This window comes from Camelina sativa, chromosome 13 (assembly GCF_030686135.1).
Source record: "Camelina sativa cultivar CO46 ecotype springtype chromosome 13, ASM3068613v1".
Taxonomy (NCBI): Eukaryota; Viridiplantae; Streptophyta; class Magnoliopsida; order Brassicales; family Brassicaceae; genus Camelina; species Camelina sativa.
In genome coordinates, this window is record NC_141892.1 from 23,550,442 (window position 1) to 23,565,320 (window position 14,879).

The 14,879-nt window shown below is 37.0% G+C and overlaps 4 protein-coding genes across 5 annotated transcripts; all 4 read left to right on the forward strand.

Moving 5' to 3' along the window:
• The first annotated feature begins 716 nt into the window (after window positions 1-716).
• On the forward strand, window positions 717-5,838 carry LOC104773283 (disease resistance protein RPS6). Of its 2 annotated transcripts, none has more exons than XM_010497860.3 (7): window positions 717-971; window positions 1,379-2,130; window positions 2,214-3,333; window positions 3,425-3,721; window positions 3,814-4,221; window positions 4,329-5,165; window positions 5,291-5,838. In XM_010497860.3, the coding sequence occupies exons 2-7, from the start codon at window positions 1,676-1,678 to the stop codon at window positions 5,714-5,716; spliced, it is 3,543 nt and encodes a 1,180-aa protein (XP_010496162.2). In that variant the 5' UTR covers window positions 717-971; window positions 1,379-1,675; the 3' UTR covers window positions 5,717-5,838. The 2 variants fall into 2 exon arrangements, with proteins under 2 accessions (XP_010496162.2, XP_010496161.2); XM_010497859.3 differs by having other exon boundaries at window positions 746-964.
• A 738-nt stretch (window positions 5,839-6,576) lies between these two features.
• On the forward strand, window positions 6,577-10,143 carry LOC104773284 (uncharacterized). The gene is made up of 14 exons (XM_010497861.3): window positions 6,577-6,898; window positions 7,220-7,374; window positions 7,472-7,627; window positions 7,735-7,865; window positions 7,958-8,084; window positions 8,181-8,443; window positions 8,520-8,644; window positions 8,730-8,773; window positions 8,862-8,993; window positions 9,089-9,166; window positions 9,270-9,352; window positions 9,450-9,572; window positions 9,662-9,722; window positions 9,816-10,143. Exons 1-14 carry the CDS (start codon window positions 6,778-6,780, stop codon window positions 9,978-9,980), a joined length of 1,764 nt encoding a protein of 587 aa, XP_010496163.1. The 5' UTR covers window positions 6,577-6,777; the 3' UTR covers window positions 9,981-10,143.
• Window positions 10,013-12,235, forward strand: LOC104773286 (uncharacterized). The gene is made up of 7 exons (XM_010497863.2): window positions 10,013-10,370; window positions 10,482-10,544; window positions 10,938-11,087; window positions 11,168-11,241; window positions 11,340-11,458; window positions 11,671-11,754; window positions 12,009-12,235. Exons 2-7 carry the CDS (start codon window positions 10,538-10,540, stop codon window positions 12,109-12,111), a joined length of 537 nt encoding a protein of 178 aa, XP_010496165.1. The 5' UTR covers window positions 10,013-10,370; window positions 10,482-10,537; the 3' UTR covers window positions 12,112-12,235.
• Window positions 12,236-12,513: 278 nt separating this feature from the next.
• LOC104773287 (signal peptidase complex subunit 2) lies at window positions 12,514-14,450 on the forward strand. Its single transcript, XM_010497864.2, has 5 exons — window positions 12,514-12,709; window positions 12,807-12,958; window positions 13,201-13,282; window positions 13,924-14,066; window positions 14,175-14,450. The coding sequence occupies exons 1-5, from the start codon at window positions 12,608-12,610 to the stop codon at window positions 14,275-14,277; spliced, it is 582 nt and encodes a 193-aa protein (XP_010496166.2). The 5' UTR covers window positions 12,514-12,607; the 3' UTR covers window positions 14,278-14,450.
• Window positions 14,451-14,879: the final 429 nt, after the last annotated feature.

A 14,879-nucleotide genomic window follows, 5' to 3' on the forward strand; every position in this document is an offset into this window, starting at 1 on the left:
CACATTAACAACTGCGCACATGTACGGGTCCTCCATGTCACAACCATACTGTTATAAGATTTGGACTAAATTGTTGGGTGAGATAATGCATTGGTGACGACATATCGACAATTATATGATAATCTCTGAAACGCTGAATCCTTCCATAATAATGATCCTTATTCCTTAGTTACGTTGGAAGGGGATTGGTCGGAGCTCCCTTCAATGTTGAGATGTAATGAGGCTTTAGGTTAAGTTCGATGGTTCAAGTCAAATCATTAATGCTCTCGATTCAAGACCTTTGATTGTGACTCCGCCATTGCCGCTTCCTCTGTTGGTATATGTCTTTGTGGGAAATTGTGATTCTCGGTTTCTCCTAATTAGGCATTTTTTAATAAATAAATAAAAAAACCAACTACTTGATTCATTGATGATTTTGCTAGATCGGAGACTGATCAGTGCTTTCAAAGATAACGAGATCGAGAGAAGCCAACCGCTTGATCCCAAGCTTAGACGAGCCATTAGAGATTCAAGAATCACGGTTGTTATTTGTTAAACCAGAAAATTTGTCATGAAAAATTTCTAGGAAACCGCGCAATACATCACTTATGGAAACAATATTTCCATATAATTTGGCTCATTTGAGTAAAAAAACTAAAAAGATAATATCCGTTGACAAAAAGATAAGAATCAGAGTCATAAAGACCCACTTAAACCGGTTTTCCTTGAATAGAACCGGTTGGTTATCTCTGGAATGTTTCTCTCTGAATCACATAAACAAGTTTGTTTTAATATACGGTCGGATGGGATCCTCAAAAAACCTCATAAACCCTTCGAAGCTCGAGAAAAATTGTGTAATCACACACTCTAATGGCGGTTCTGGACAAATTGTTTCGAGCATGGCGCGGATCTCTCTCCTACTCTAAATCCATGGTTCCTTCGTCGCACCCACGGGCACGAGAGCTTCGTCGCTGTTTCTATCACGGTATTGGGTATTCTATTGAACTCAAGAATTTCGTAAATTCCTTATACAATTCGGTGATCCCTTGAACCCATTTGATTGTATGAATTGTTAATTTGGTTTTAAAATTGGGACTTTTCTAGAATTGAAAGCAGCACCAGAAGCTTCTTATTACATTAAAGTTTCCAATTTTCATATGCATCTTCAAAACTGGAATTTTGATTTTTTTTTTTTTTTTTTTTTGTTTGACTGAGTTCTTTCGTCAACTTCTCTGTCCAGTAGAATCTTTGTCTCATAGTAAAAATAGTAGTAGCTTATGCTGAATCTGATGAGGTTTTGTAATTGTAACACACACACACAAACAATACAAATTTGAATCGTTGGTGTTGATGGATGAATTAGTCCATTTACTGTGTTGATATGTTTTCTTCTTTTCAGGCTAATGACAAGTCACCTACTGTTACAATAGATCCTCCAACAAACAAGTAATCAATGTGCAAGTCTTGTATTTGTATTCATCATTTCGTTTGACTTCTTAGTTGACCGGACCCAGTACGTACGTAAGCTTGGGAAACTTCAATCAAAATTTCGTTGCAAATTTCCCAGAAGGACAGTAAGAAAAACTCATGAGCTTGACGAAGCTGAGATTTCTCACTTCTTTTCTCTGATTAGTCTCTCAAATAAAAAAAAAATCTCAGTCCTTGATCGCTCCATTGACTAAGAAGGTACGTACGTATGGCTCGCAATTGGATATACGACGTCTTTCCAAGCTTCAGCGGTGAAGATGTTCGTCAAACATTCCTCAGCCACTTTCTCAAGGAGTTAGATCGGAAACTGATAACTGCGTTTAAAGATAACGAGATCGAGAGAAGCCAATCGCTTGATCCAGAGCTTAAACGAGCCATTAGGGGTTCGAGGATCGCGGTTATTATCTTCTCCAAAAACTACGCTTCTTCGAGCTGGTGTTTAAATGAGCTTCTTGAGATTGTTCGATGCAAAGATGAAAGCAATCGATTGGTGGTGATTCCTGTTTTCTATGGCTTGGATCCTTCTCATGTTAGGAAACAGATCGGAGATTTTGGGATAATATTTGAGAAGACTTGTCAGAACAGAACAGAGGATGAGATCAATCTATGGAGGAGAGCTTTGATCGATGTAGCTAACACTCTCGGCTATCATTCTACAAATTGGTACGTTCTCTTGGTGTGATTATTCATATATACTTAGTTTGTTTCTTGCTTGCTTTGTGTGTTGATTTGGTTCTTGTTGTTAGGGTTAATGAAGCAAAAATGATAGAAGAACTCGCCAGTGATGTTTTGGTTAAACTGAGTTTAAATCCATCAAAGGATGATGTTGAGGATTTTGTTGGCATTGAAGATCATATAGGAGAGATGAGTTCATTGTTGCGTTTAGAATCTGAAGAAGTGAGGATGGTTGGGATTTGGGGTTCTTCGGGAATTGGCAAGACTACTATTGCAAGAGCTTTATTTAGTCGTCTCTCTCGTCATTTCCAAGGTAGCGTCTACATAGACAGTGCTTTTGTATCCAAGTGCAGGAAGGATTACCATAAAGCCAACACAGATGACTATAATATGAAGTTGCATTTGCAAAGAAATTTCTTGTCTGAGATATTAGGGAAAAGGGACATAGAGATGGGTCATATTGGTGTAATGGGAGAGAGGCTAAACCACCATAAACTTCTTATTGTTATTGATGATTTGGATGATCAAGTGGTGCTTGATGCCTTGGCTGGTCATACTCAATGGTTTGGACTTGGGAGCAAGATCATTGCTATTACGAAAGATAAACATCTTTTGAGATCCCATGGGATTTATTGTATTTACAATGTTGGTCTCCCATCTGAAAAGCAAGCTCTTCAGATATTTTGTCGATATGCATTTAGGCAAGATTCTCCACCCGATGGTTTCATGGAACTTGCTTCTGAAGTACAAAAGCGTGCGGGTAGTCTTCCTTTAGGTCTGAAAGTTTTTGGTTCGTTATTTCGAGGCAGGAGCAAAGAGGATTGGGTGGATATGCTGCCTAGGCTTCGGAAGAGACTGGATGGAAAAATTGAGAAGACTTTGAGAGTCAGCTATGATGAGTTAGATAGCAGAGAAGATAAAGCGTTATTTCGTCACATCGCATGTCTCTTCAACGGTGCGAAAACTGATTACATCAAAATGGTCCTCGCAGATAGTGATTTGGATGTTAATATAGGGCTGAAAAACCTAGTTGATAAATCGCTCATACATGTAAGAGTAGGTATTGTTGGGATGCACTGTTTGGTACAAGAAATGGGTAAAGAAATCGTTCGTACACAGTCTAACGAACCCGGGGAACAAGAATTCCTGTTGGATTGTAAGGATATTTGCGATGTACTTGAGGATAATACTGTAAGTTCTCCTTTGATCGTTCACTCTATATGTTTAAAGCATTGTCATCTAAATGTAGTCACTTGTTAAGATATTGATTTTGTTTTTTCAGGGTACCAAAAAAGTCTTAGGTATATTGTTGGATATGTCGGGGATTGATGAGTTGCATATTCATAAGAGAGCCTTTGAAAAGATGCGCAATCTCTATTTTCTAAAGATAAACAGTAAACCATATAAAAAAGTCAGATGGCACATTTCCGAAGGGTTCAACTATTTGCCCCCAAAACTCAAAGTACTAAGCTGGATAGGATGCCCACTAAGATGTTTGCCTTCTAAGTTTTGTCCTCAACATTTAGTTAAGCTCAAAATGCAGAATAGCAAGCTGGAGAAGCTGTGGGAAGGAGTTCATGTGAGTTTTGAGTTAAAAATTTTGGGTGAGTTCTTTTTTTTTAGTGTGTGTGTGTAACATATGTTTTTTCCGTTTGCTCTGCCTTTGTTTAGCCTCTCACAGGTCTCAAGCGTATAAATTTCTCAGGATCTAAAAGTTTGAAAGAAATTCCAGATCTCTCGATGGCCACTTGTCTTGAGAAATTGTTGCTCAGACATTGCTCGAGCTTGGTGAAAATTACTTCTTCTATCAGGCATCTCCATAAACTATTGGTGTTGGAAATGAGTTGGTGCACAAAGCTTGAGGCCCTTCCGTCAGGAATCAACCTTAAGTCTCTCAACAGGCTCGATCTCGGTGGATGCTCACGGCTAAGAAGATTTCCTGATATCTCAAGTAATATTTCATGGCTTAATCTAAATCGAACAGCTACTGAAGAATTCCCCTCTAACCTGCGTTTAGAGAATCTAAAAACTCTTCACATGAAAGAAATTAAGAGTCAGAAACTATGGGAAGGAGTGCAGGTAATGGTATAACTTTGGGAAAGGTAAATCATTTTAGATGATGTTTTGCAAAATATCTTATTCTTGACACTTTCTCCTTGTTGTCTTTTTTGTATTGTTTTGTTCAGCCGCTTACATGCCTCACGACGATAGATTTGTCGGGATCTGAAAAGCTGAAAGAAATCCCAAATCTTTTGTTGGCAACCAATCTTGAGTGGATGAATCTCGGGGGTTGCTCATGTTTGGTGGAATTACCATCTTCATCTGTTGAGAATCTCAATAAGCTGACTTACTTGAGCATGGAAGATTGCACAAAGTTGGAGGTACTTCCAACCGACATCAATCTTAAATCTCTCGAGTGTGTTAATCTCAGTGGATGCTCAAAGCTAAGGATATTCCCTGATATCTCAAGAAACGTTCTTCTTCTCGTCCTAAACCAAACAGCCATTGAAGATATTCCTTGGTGGGTCAACACATTCTCTAGACTCAGATGCCTACGTATGAGAGATTGCAACAGTTTTAAATATAAATCATCCACTTTTATTATTTTGAAACGTCTTAAGGAAGCTGACTTTCAAGACAGCGGGGATTCCCATGATATTTTCGACGATGGTAAGGACTATAATAGTTTCTGCCGATATCAGGGCTGTGTAAGAAGAGTGGAAAATAAAATAGGAGAAAGGAATAATCAATGGGTCTACAGGAGTTTTTCTCAGCTTTTAGCATGCAAGAATTTTGCAGAGATTGAAACACTACTAACAGAAGTGGATCCGAACAAAGAAAGAAAAGTTTTAGAGATGTACTTGAGAGATTATTGCTATGACTATAATAATAACGAGAAAAGTTTCATACGCCAGCGTCCAAGGCTATGGCAAAAATATTTGAAAGAACAAGAAGTCGATGTACGGCTACAGGCACGGGAAAGTGATAAGGATGCAGCTATCTATGCTCATAAGTTTATTCTGGTTGCAACTTCTTCTGTCTTCTACTCCTTTTACTTTTTATCATTATCTGATTCAGTTATAAATTCGTAGAAATGATCTTCCATGATATGATTTCTTTGTTAATGTTCTTTCCTTGTCATATATAGTCTGCAAGATCAGAGGTGTTTATGAAGATATTTGAATCAGACAAATTTAAGGCTTCTTCGAAGCTGGAGACAATCACTCTGTCAGAGCTGAAACAAAAAGAGTTGGAGGTTTTTGTTGAGTACATCTACAGCGACGGCTTTATGCTCTCAGAGAAAGCAAAGCAACACGTTAGATCACTCTATCGTGCAGCTGACAAATATGAGATGTTGTATCTATGTGAGCTATGCAGAAAGGAGCTTGTATCTCGTAACTCTTTGAGTGCTCATCAAGTTCTTCCCCAATTCATCACTCTCAGAAACATCAAACTTGCGCTTTCTATCTCTACGAGGTTAAGGTCTTCGTCGCCAATCACCCGAATGGTCTCTGACTCCTATAGATTACGAGAACTATTTTTCCTCGTAAATGACAGTACGTGGGTAATATGATTAAATTTCGTTATTGATAGAATATAAAAACCACTGTTTAATTTCGTCGTTTCATCAGTTTCATAAAACCTTAAATTCTGTATTCAAATTCTCATGGGATTTTTTACTTCCTTAATTTTCTTTCTCAAGCTTGCAAATTTTTTGAGAAAGTAGTACTAGTATTTTGAACTGTTTCTGCTTGATATAATAGGTTTCCCATTGATAGGAATCCTATCATAGGATCGACTACAAGAAAAAAAATGCTTTTCAACGGTTATAAACGTAAACAAACATTACTGTCCCGTAGGAAATCAGTAATGGTAGAATTTCGTGAAAAATTTCGTAGGAATAGGTTTCCTACCATTTTCGGACCAAACCATTTAAACCCATTGAAACCGGTTTTCCTTGAATAGAACCGGTTGGTTATCTCTGGAATGTTTCTCTCTCAATCACATAAACAAAGTTGTTTTAATCCCGGTTTTAAAAATCTCCGCCTAGCACCGATCGCCCCGCAAAATCGCTAGACCCATCCTCTCCGCTTCGATTAATAACTAATCCCCGCCTAGAATCGATTCTCCAATTATGCATGTCTAGTCCGATTATTTTCCGCTTAATTTTGTGTATACCAATTTTTTTAGAACCAAATAAAAATCAAACATAAATATTTCTGTTATTTAGGCATTCAAATTAAGAGATTATAATGTTTTACAATAACTAATATATAACTTTTAACAAAAATCAGAAAAAATTCTTTTAAAATGATGTTTTATGTGTATGCCATAATTTTAAAGACAATACTATAGTTTTATATTTTATTTGATATTTTTTTTAACATAAACAAAAATATACATATATTTAGTACAATATATTTTTATTTTATTGTTAATTTAATAAAATAAACCTAAAATTAGTTTCCAATTAATCACTGTCTAATCTTTGATTTTCCCGATAGTTGCTAGGGTTACCTCCACCGCTCGACCAGCGCCTACCGATTTAAACAGGGGTTTTAGTATACGGTCGGATGGGATCCTCAAAAAACCTCATAAACCCTTGAAGCTCGATAAAAATTGTGTAAAACACCAATGGCGGTTCTGGACAAATTGTTTCGAGCATCTCGAGCATGGCGCGGATCTCTCTCTCACCCTAAATCCATGGTTCCTTCCCACCCAAAGGCACGAGAGCTTCGTCGCTGTTTCTATACCGGTATTCTATTGAATTCAAGAATTTGTAATTTTCTTATAATTAGGTGATCCCTTGATTTCATAGCGTGTTTCTAATGAACCCATTTGATTGTATGAACTGGTAATTCGTATGAAAATTGGGACTTTTCAAGAATTGTAAGCAGCACGAGAAGCTTCTTATGATCCCTTACATTAAAGTTTCCAATTTCCATATTTTCATAACTGGAATTTTGATTTTTGGTGTTCTGATTATGATCTAGAGACGATGACGAGTTCTTTGTCACTTCTCTTTCCAGTAGAATCTTTTTCTCTTAGTAAAAATTGTGTCTTTTGATTTTTGCAGGAACCTTTGAGCAGCAGAGTAATTCAAAAGTAAATCAAGTCTTGAGATCTTGCAGCACCCTAAACGATTCTCCATGCTTTTCCATGGCACCTGCATTTTTGGGTGCTCTTTTCAGTTTTGGAGCAATTGGAGTAGCTTATGCTGAATCTGATGAGGTTTTGTAACACACACACAAAAACAACAAAAATTGAATCGTTGGTGTTGATAGATGAATTAGTCCATTTACTGTGTTGATATCTTAACCTCTTGCAGGCTAATGACAAGTCACCTACTGTTCCTATAGATTCTCCACCAAACTATGTTGACATTGCCAAGAAAGAACGAGCTCGCATTGAAGAACTAATACAAAGTAAAGGAACTCAATATGGTTCTTACCCACGGTTCAATGTTGCTGTCAGGGGTCAAAAGGTGAATGCTCCCTCTCTTTTTGTTTCAAGAATTTGGGTATATGACTTACTTCTGAGTGTTCCTTGATGCATAACTTCGATGATACAAGTGTTTTTTCTGTGTTTTAGGTTACCTTGAAGTTCCAAGTTCCTTCTACTTGTGAAGTTGCACAATTAATATCAAACATTGGATCCCAACTAGGTGTGAAAGTCTCAGATCGCACTGGTGGTTCAGACATGTTATTGCGTGCTTGGGACAAGTAATTTTCTTGTTCTACTTAGTTGTGTCGAAGAAATTTGAAGCCTGATGTACAATATAAAACTAATCGCTACCCCTTTCTTGTTACTTCAGTCCAGTCGCTTGGCAAATATCACTTCGCAGTGTGGAAAACAAGAAGAAACTAGAAGAAAGTGAAGATGATTCAGATGATGACTTGTGCATTCTTATCTTTGGTTCCTTGATCACCTCTGATAAAGTGGTAAGTTTCAATTTTCTTTCACAAATTTACTCAATCGTCAAATGTTCTTGGTTATTTTATTTCATAACATCTTAACGATGGTACAAAATGTGTTAGGAAGTTGAGTTCATAAAGAAGGGAAGCTTGACTACTGAAGAACTTGAGGCATTTGTTTCAGCTTTGCGAGTAGCTGGAACAAAAGCTGGACAAAATAAGGGAGGTGGAAGTAGAGGTAGTGTTCGTGAACCATCTACGGACAAATCTATATCTCAGTTGGAATCGATGGGAGTGAGAATCTATGGAGTTAATAAACCTCTTGGGGATGATTCTGTCGATGAGATATCATGGGACAATATTGCTGGATATGATCAACAAAAGCGGTAAGCTTTGGTTACATCTTTGCTGTTCTGTCCCATTAATATGCTATATTATATATTAGCTTCTATCATGATGCAGAGAGATAGAAGATACAATATTGATGGCCCTTCATAGTCCTGAAGTATATGATGATATAGTACGTGGTACACGGTCCAAATTTGAATCAAATCGACCGCGGGCTGTTCTGTTTGAGGGTCCACCAGGTTAGCGCAAGAAGAGTGCATTTGCAATTTCGTCCTTCTTTATAGAAACTATAATGAATCTGATGTCCATAAACTCTGACCGTAGGAACTGGGAAAACATCTTGTGCACGTGTTATTGCTAATCAAGCTGTGAGTTGTCGAGAACTTACAAACCCTATTTGACCTTTCGTTTTTTATTTGAATCTTGATCTCTTAACATTTTGCAAATTATTGCCAGGGCATACCATTGCTATATGTGCCGCTTGAAGCTGTAATGTCTAAGTACTATGGTGAAAGCGAGCGGCTTCTAGGGGCTGTGTTTTCACAAGCAAATGAGCTTTCTGATGGTGCGATTATATTTCTTGATGAGGTGAGAAAAAAGTTGCTTCTTATTCTTGTCTGATATTTCCTTCCAAAATTTTGACTATGAATTACAAACATTACTTGTCTAACTCACAAATCCAGATCGATGCCTTTGCTATCTCTCGTGATAGTGAGATGCATGAAGCAACGCGTAGAGTCTTGTCGGTACTACTGAGGCAGGTAAACACACAACAAAAATGACCAATATCACATATACATGAGACGAGAGACTAGCTATTGCCAGAATGATGAATATGCTTCTATGTTTTTTTTTTAAACTCAGATTGATGGATTTGAACAAGACAAAAAAGTGGTTGTGATTGCTGCAACCAATAGAAAACAAGATCTTGATCCCGCTTTGATCAGGTAGAGCAATAAAAACCTCTTAAAAAACCAGTTCGGTTATTTGCTACAGTATCATGACTAGTGTCCTATGTTTTTTTTGTTATCTGTGTATCTGTAGCCGGTTTGATTCCATGATTTTGTTTGACTTGCCGGATTTACAAACACGTCAAGAAATCATCGCCCAATACGCAAAACAACTCTCAAAACCTGAGCTACTCCAGCTTGCTCAGGCCACAGAAACGTAATGTTGCCATTATACTTAAGTCTACTTCAAGGCCATCGAAGATCTTGTACATAATAAACCGTAACAAGTTTTGTTTGGCTACGCAGGATGTCAGGAAGGGATATTAGAGATGTATGTCAAGGAGCAGAGAGAACATGGGCTTCAAAGGTTTAAAGCCCCGAACCTCGTCTTCTAGACTTGTGCTATAAATGTTACGCGATTGCAGATGATTAAAAACATTGTTATATATTTGTTGGACAGTTGATTCGTCGAGCAAAAGCTGGTGGAGAAGAACAAAAGATCACTCTCCCTCCGATACAAGAGTACTTGGATAGCGCTGAAGCTAGGCGCAAAGCTCTTCTTAGTATAACGGAGCAGAAGAGATCAGCTGCTCGTTCCAAGAAACCTCTGCTGGATTTTGAGTGACTATATTTATTTGACACAACATAGATACTTTCAGACAATTTAACTTATATAAAGACAGTAGTCAGTTTCGTCTGTACTTTGAATTTGACTTTTGTCAAAAAAAGGTCGAAGATGTTGTAAAATTACAGTTGGTCGTTTTGAATAATACCTATAATACATGAAACGACGACGTATTTTAGAAATAGATTTGAGTCGAAACAAAAAGACCCTTTTAGTTAGCTAGCCTCTGAGAGAAGAAAGTTCCCTGAGAAGAGGGGGACTTTGTGATCGGCGTCGTCGGGTTATATTTCTTTGTTGTCATATTATTACCTCAACTTCTATAGATGCTTTCTGCTTGATTCCTGGAAGAATATTTTTTTCTCAGTTGCGGAATTGAAGGTTTTTGAACCAGTATGTACTTCTCATGCCTAGAAACTGTTCGACGAAATGCTTAAGTGAGATTTTTTCTTACCATTTTCCACCGTTTTGATGATTTGTTTTGTTGTTAATATGAATTTTCAGGGTTCTCAGGTTTGCTCTGTTCTTAAGTCCTTGAAGTGATTTGATACGGAGCAGTCATGGATGGTAAGTTACTGATTCTTGTGCAATTGTGAATTTTATTTTGTTGCTTCGCTTATCTTGTGTTGCATTTTGGAAAATTGGTGAATTAGAGAATGCAAACTCAGGAAACCGACATTGTTTAGCAGCTTCAATCTTGAAACAAATTGTAATCTTACAAACGCATAGGCTGTTTGAAACAATATTAAGCTGTGTTTGTATACCTTCTTAATATTTCCTTTTTAGTATACCTTTTCACCAATCTGCATCACCATTGTGCATGGAAATTGTATTTTTTTTCTTTTCTTGGAAAATTGAATATGAACTGATAAAAGTGTTTTTCGATCCTTGTAGTAGTAAGACTTTTTTTTGTTTGCTGAATTATATTAAAAGGTTTAATATTGGTGTTTCAATTTTCAGTTGATTCACAACCAATGATGGAGGAGACCATACTGGTCGGTGATGACCTAATGATGGGTCCTCCATCCCCTGTCATCCCTCCTGAAATTGCTTCACATGTGCTCGAAGGTGTTGAATTGTGCGATGGGATTTTGAGGAATCTATTCCTATGTAAGTCTCTATTTTTTCCCATTCAAGTCTATCTATCCTTCGTTTGGATTATATAGTATTTGTTTTCTCTGGTTTTATAGGCTTGCAAATCAATGACATTGAACCATTTTGCCAAGATGAGCTTGCCATATATCGACAATGTGCTGAAAAGAGGGTAACTATTGGCTTTGATTTTGTTTTTTTAAGTAAAGGCATTGCATCTCTTATGTCCATTTTCTTGAATATTTCCTTTTCTTGTTATCTTTCTGGTAGGACAAGATATTGAGAGTAAGACTTCAAGAGAGTGAACACAAGTTAGGATTGTCAATGCCTATTGATCTGGCTAAGGAAAGGATTACTCAGCTTGAAGCTGAAGCCACATCACTAGAGAGGTACTCATTCTTAACAGTGCAATGCGATGCAGAGACAATTTCAGATTTCAAAATTTCTGTAGTATATTTTGTTTTTGATAATCTATATGTGAAGAGTTGTCTCTGGATTCGTGCTACCATGCAATCATGTATATCTACAGATGTTTACAAATTGAACCTCTGTTCTTAAGTCCAAATGTTCCCTAAAACAGTTTCATTTGTTTTATAATCAGGCACTTGATTCTAGCAAGTGGAGCTGAAGGAATTGAAGGATTTCGCCGGAGATGGAGTTTGCACGGTCGGATGACGGATACCAAGTACTGTAACAAATTTAAACATCATAGTATATAACAATGTTCATAATATAGGATCATTGATTTAATATGCTGCATGTGACTAGATGAACCCATCATGATCATCTTCCCAAATTGCTTTTACTTTGCTCTGTGTATCTGATTGTTAGTATTATAGAAAGTGAAGCCTATAAAACCTTTTATGTTGTAATATCTGTTTGCTTTTGGTTTGCTTTTTAGCTTAAAGCTGAATCTTTTTATGTGTGTGGATGTCACAGAAAAAGACTGGAGTCACTGAAGCAGGGAATGGAGGATAGAACAAAGGATGAACATGATGAAGCTCCAAAACCTCCTGCTTCGAAAAGATGGTTCTTTTGGTGAAGTTTTTTGGTGATTTTTTCCAGAATGAATCATGTTTTGGATAATAAAGGTTCATAATCATTACACCAATGTAACCACTTATACCAATTTAAAGTATAACTAAATCTAAAATGTTTTTTCTTTTATTTTATTTTTTCTTTTATTATAACTAAATCTGCTTCGAAAAGAAAAAACATTTTATTTTATTTCTTTATTTTATTTTTTTAACAAAAAAAAATAAAATGTTTTTTCTTTTCCATTTAATTTCGCTCTTACAAACGTCAAACTGGGTTTAGAAGTAAAGAACAGACCATGACAAACGGCGTCGTATGTTAGTGGAATTGCTTTATTTGTCCGAAGCCCATGTGAGGCCCAATATTAACAACCGCAAAACGGCATCGTATCAAACGTAGATTGTAGTCATCTGACCGAAACGCTCCCCGACTCTTACAGGAAGCATATCTCACTCTGCAAGAGAAGAAACTTTGGAAGATTTGATATTTTGTCTCGATCAGCCATGGAAGAGAAGAAGCCAGAATCTGCGACTAAGAACGTTAAGAAGGTTAACTTGTTAGACCATAATGCTATCAAACACCTCCTCGATGAATCCGTCTCCGAGGTAAGTCATAGAAACATTAATCAAATCCCCACAATCTTTTGTCATCGATTTCTCCATGAATCTCAATCAAAGTTTTGTCCTTTTTTTGGATGATTAGATCGTTACGAGCCGAGGGTACAAGGAGGATGTGAGATTGAGCAACGTTAAATTTCTCTTAGGAGGGATTATAATCGTGGTTGCTCTTGTTGCTCAATTCTACAACAAGAAGTTTCCTCAGAACAGAGACTTTTTGATCTGTTGCATCGGATTAATCCTTTTTGTTTTGGTCATCGTATTCGTTAGATGCTTGATTCGTTAAGGTTAAGATTGAAACTAAGGATAGATTTGAATTGAAATTGATAATTGTTTCCTTGGTATGGTTCGATTGCTTTGTCTTGTTTGGATTAGATTTTGAGAAACTAGAATGTCTATTAGGTTTATGTATGATCGTATAGACTGCTTAAAGTCTTAATCTTTTGGATATAGATTTGTTTAATTCTTGACTCTGGCAAGTATGTGGTGTTGACTGCGGTAATGCAGCTGATTCTGTACATTAAGGAGAAGAATGCCATACTCTTCACCTATCCTCTTGAGGTTTGTTTCCTGACTGTTGGGAAAATACTGTTTCGTTGAGTGTTCTTTTGATAGGTTGTGTGCTTTTGGGCTACGTTCTTGCTTTGCTTGTAACACAGCTGACTGCAGTTTCTGTGATTTCGGTGCATAATTATACATACTTCCCTACATTCATTTCTTCATAGCTGGTGGTGTATTTTGATGTCCTTCTATTTTGTAAATATCTAGAATTGTGCTTCTGCTAGCTTCACATGTGTTCTAGTAGTGTTTGTATATCTTCGGTGATCTTGATGTTTATGAATCGAGCTTTAGCGGTGCAACATTTCTCTTTCACTCCACTCACTTTAATCCAATTATTTTTCCTATGTTATTTTGATTCGTTGAAGTCTTGATAATTTGGCGGTGGAAATTCCTGTTTCTCTTGGTTGATGTGATTAGTAATAACTTGTTACATGAGACATGCTATTAATTTCTATACGATGGGGTGCGATCTTACCAAACATATGATTAGTACTCATTGGTTAGGGAAGAAAGAGAACTCCATTTTGTTTTGCTATGATTATTCTGTTAGGAGGCTAATGGTTTGGCTAGAGCTCGGCTATGTTTATTTGGTTGTTTAGCTCATCTTTTCCTGATTTGAAATTTGGATGGTTGATATGCAGGGATCATTCACCAGTACTGGTTTGGTGGTATCTTCCAAGTTACCCAGGTTCTCTGATCTGTATACTCTCACCATCGACAGTGCTGATCCGAACTCAATCTCAGCTGGGAAGTCAGTCCAGCTCACCAAAAGTGTCACTCAATGGTCTCTCTCTCTCTCTGCATTGGTCGTACATATGCACACGGCATAACCTTTGTATATCGTAATCTTGTTTTAAAATGGGGTTTTTTGTGTATGTGCGTGTGTATTTAGGCTCACAAAAGATGGAGTTCTTGTTGAGGGTTTATTCTGGAAAGATGTTGAAGCCCTTATCAAGGACTACACAGAAGGAGGAGAACCAAAGAAGAAGAGATGATCATCTTATAAAAGCGGAAAGTATGTTCAATCTAGTTCTAAATCTTAAACAGACTTGATAACTAAAACCGGTGGTGACATTTTTTCTGAGAGGATACATTGATTACCCCCTCCATCAGAAGATTCATACATTGAAACCAAATTTTCATATGATTCCAAGATTTTATTACCCCATCCATTGACTCATTTGGAGATGTTGCCGTACGCTCAGAGCCCAATTTTGTGGTTTAGTGCGCAAATTTGATATAGGGATGATCATTTAACTTTAGGAAACTGATGTTTGGTCGGTCTGGTCCAATCTAACCGGGCCCAAAACAACATAGAATATTACTTATTAACTTTTAAACATCCGGTCTGATCCGAACTTGTCTGGTTCAGCCATTAGAGCTTGTTTAGCCACAGCAACATTTTTTACTCGTTTAGTTGAACATTCATATCTCTCGTTGTTGTTAGAAAAACCGGTTAGACCACAAAACCATATTTGATACATTTTTTAAGTTTCTAAATAAAATAATTTAAATAAAGAAAACTATTGAAATAGGCCAATTATGGGGGTCGACATAAGTAGATATTATAAGCTTAAACAAATAAACAAAGATTAAA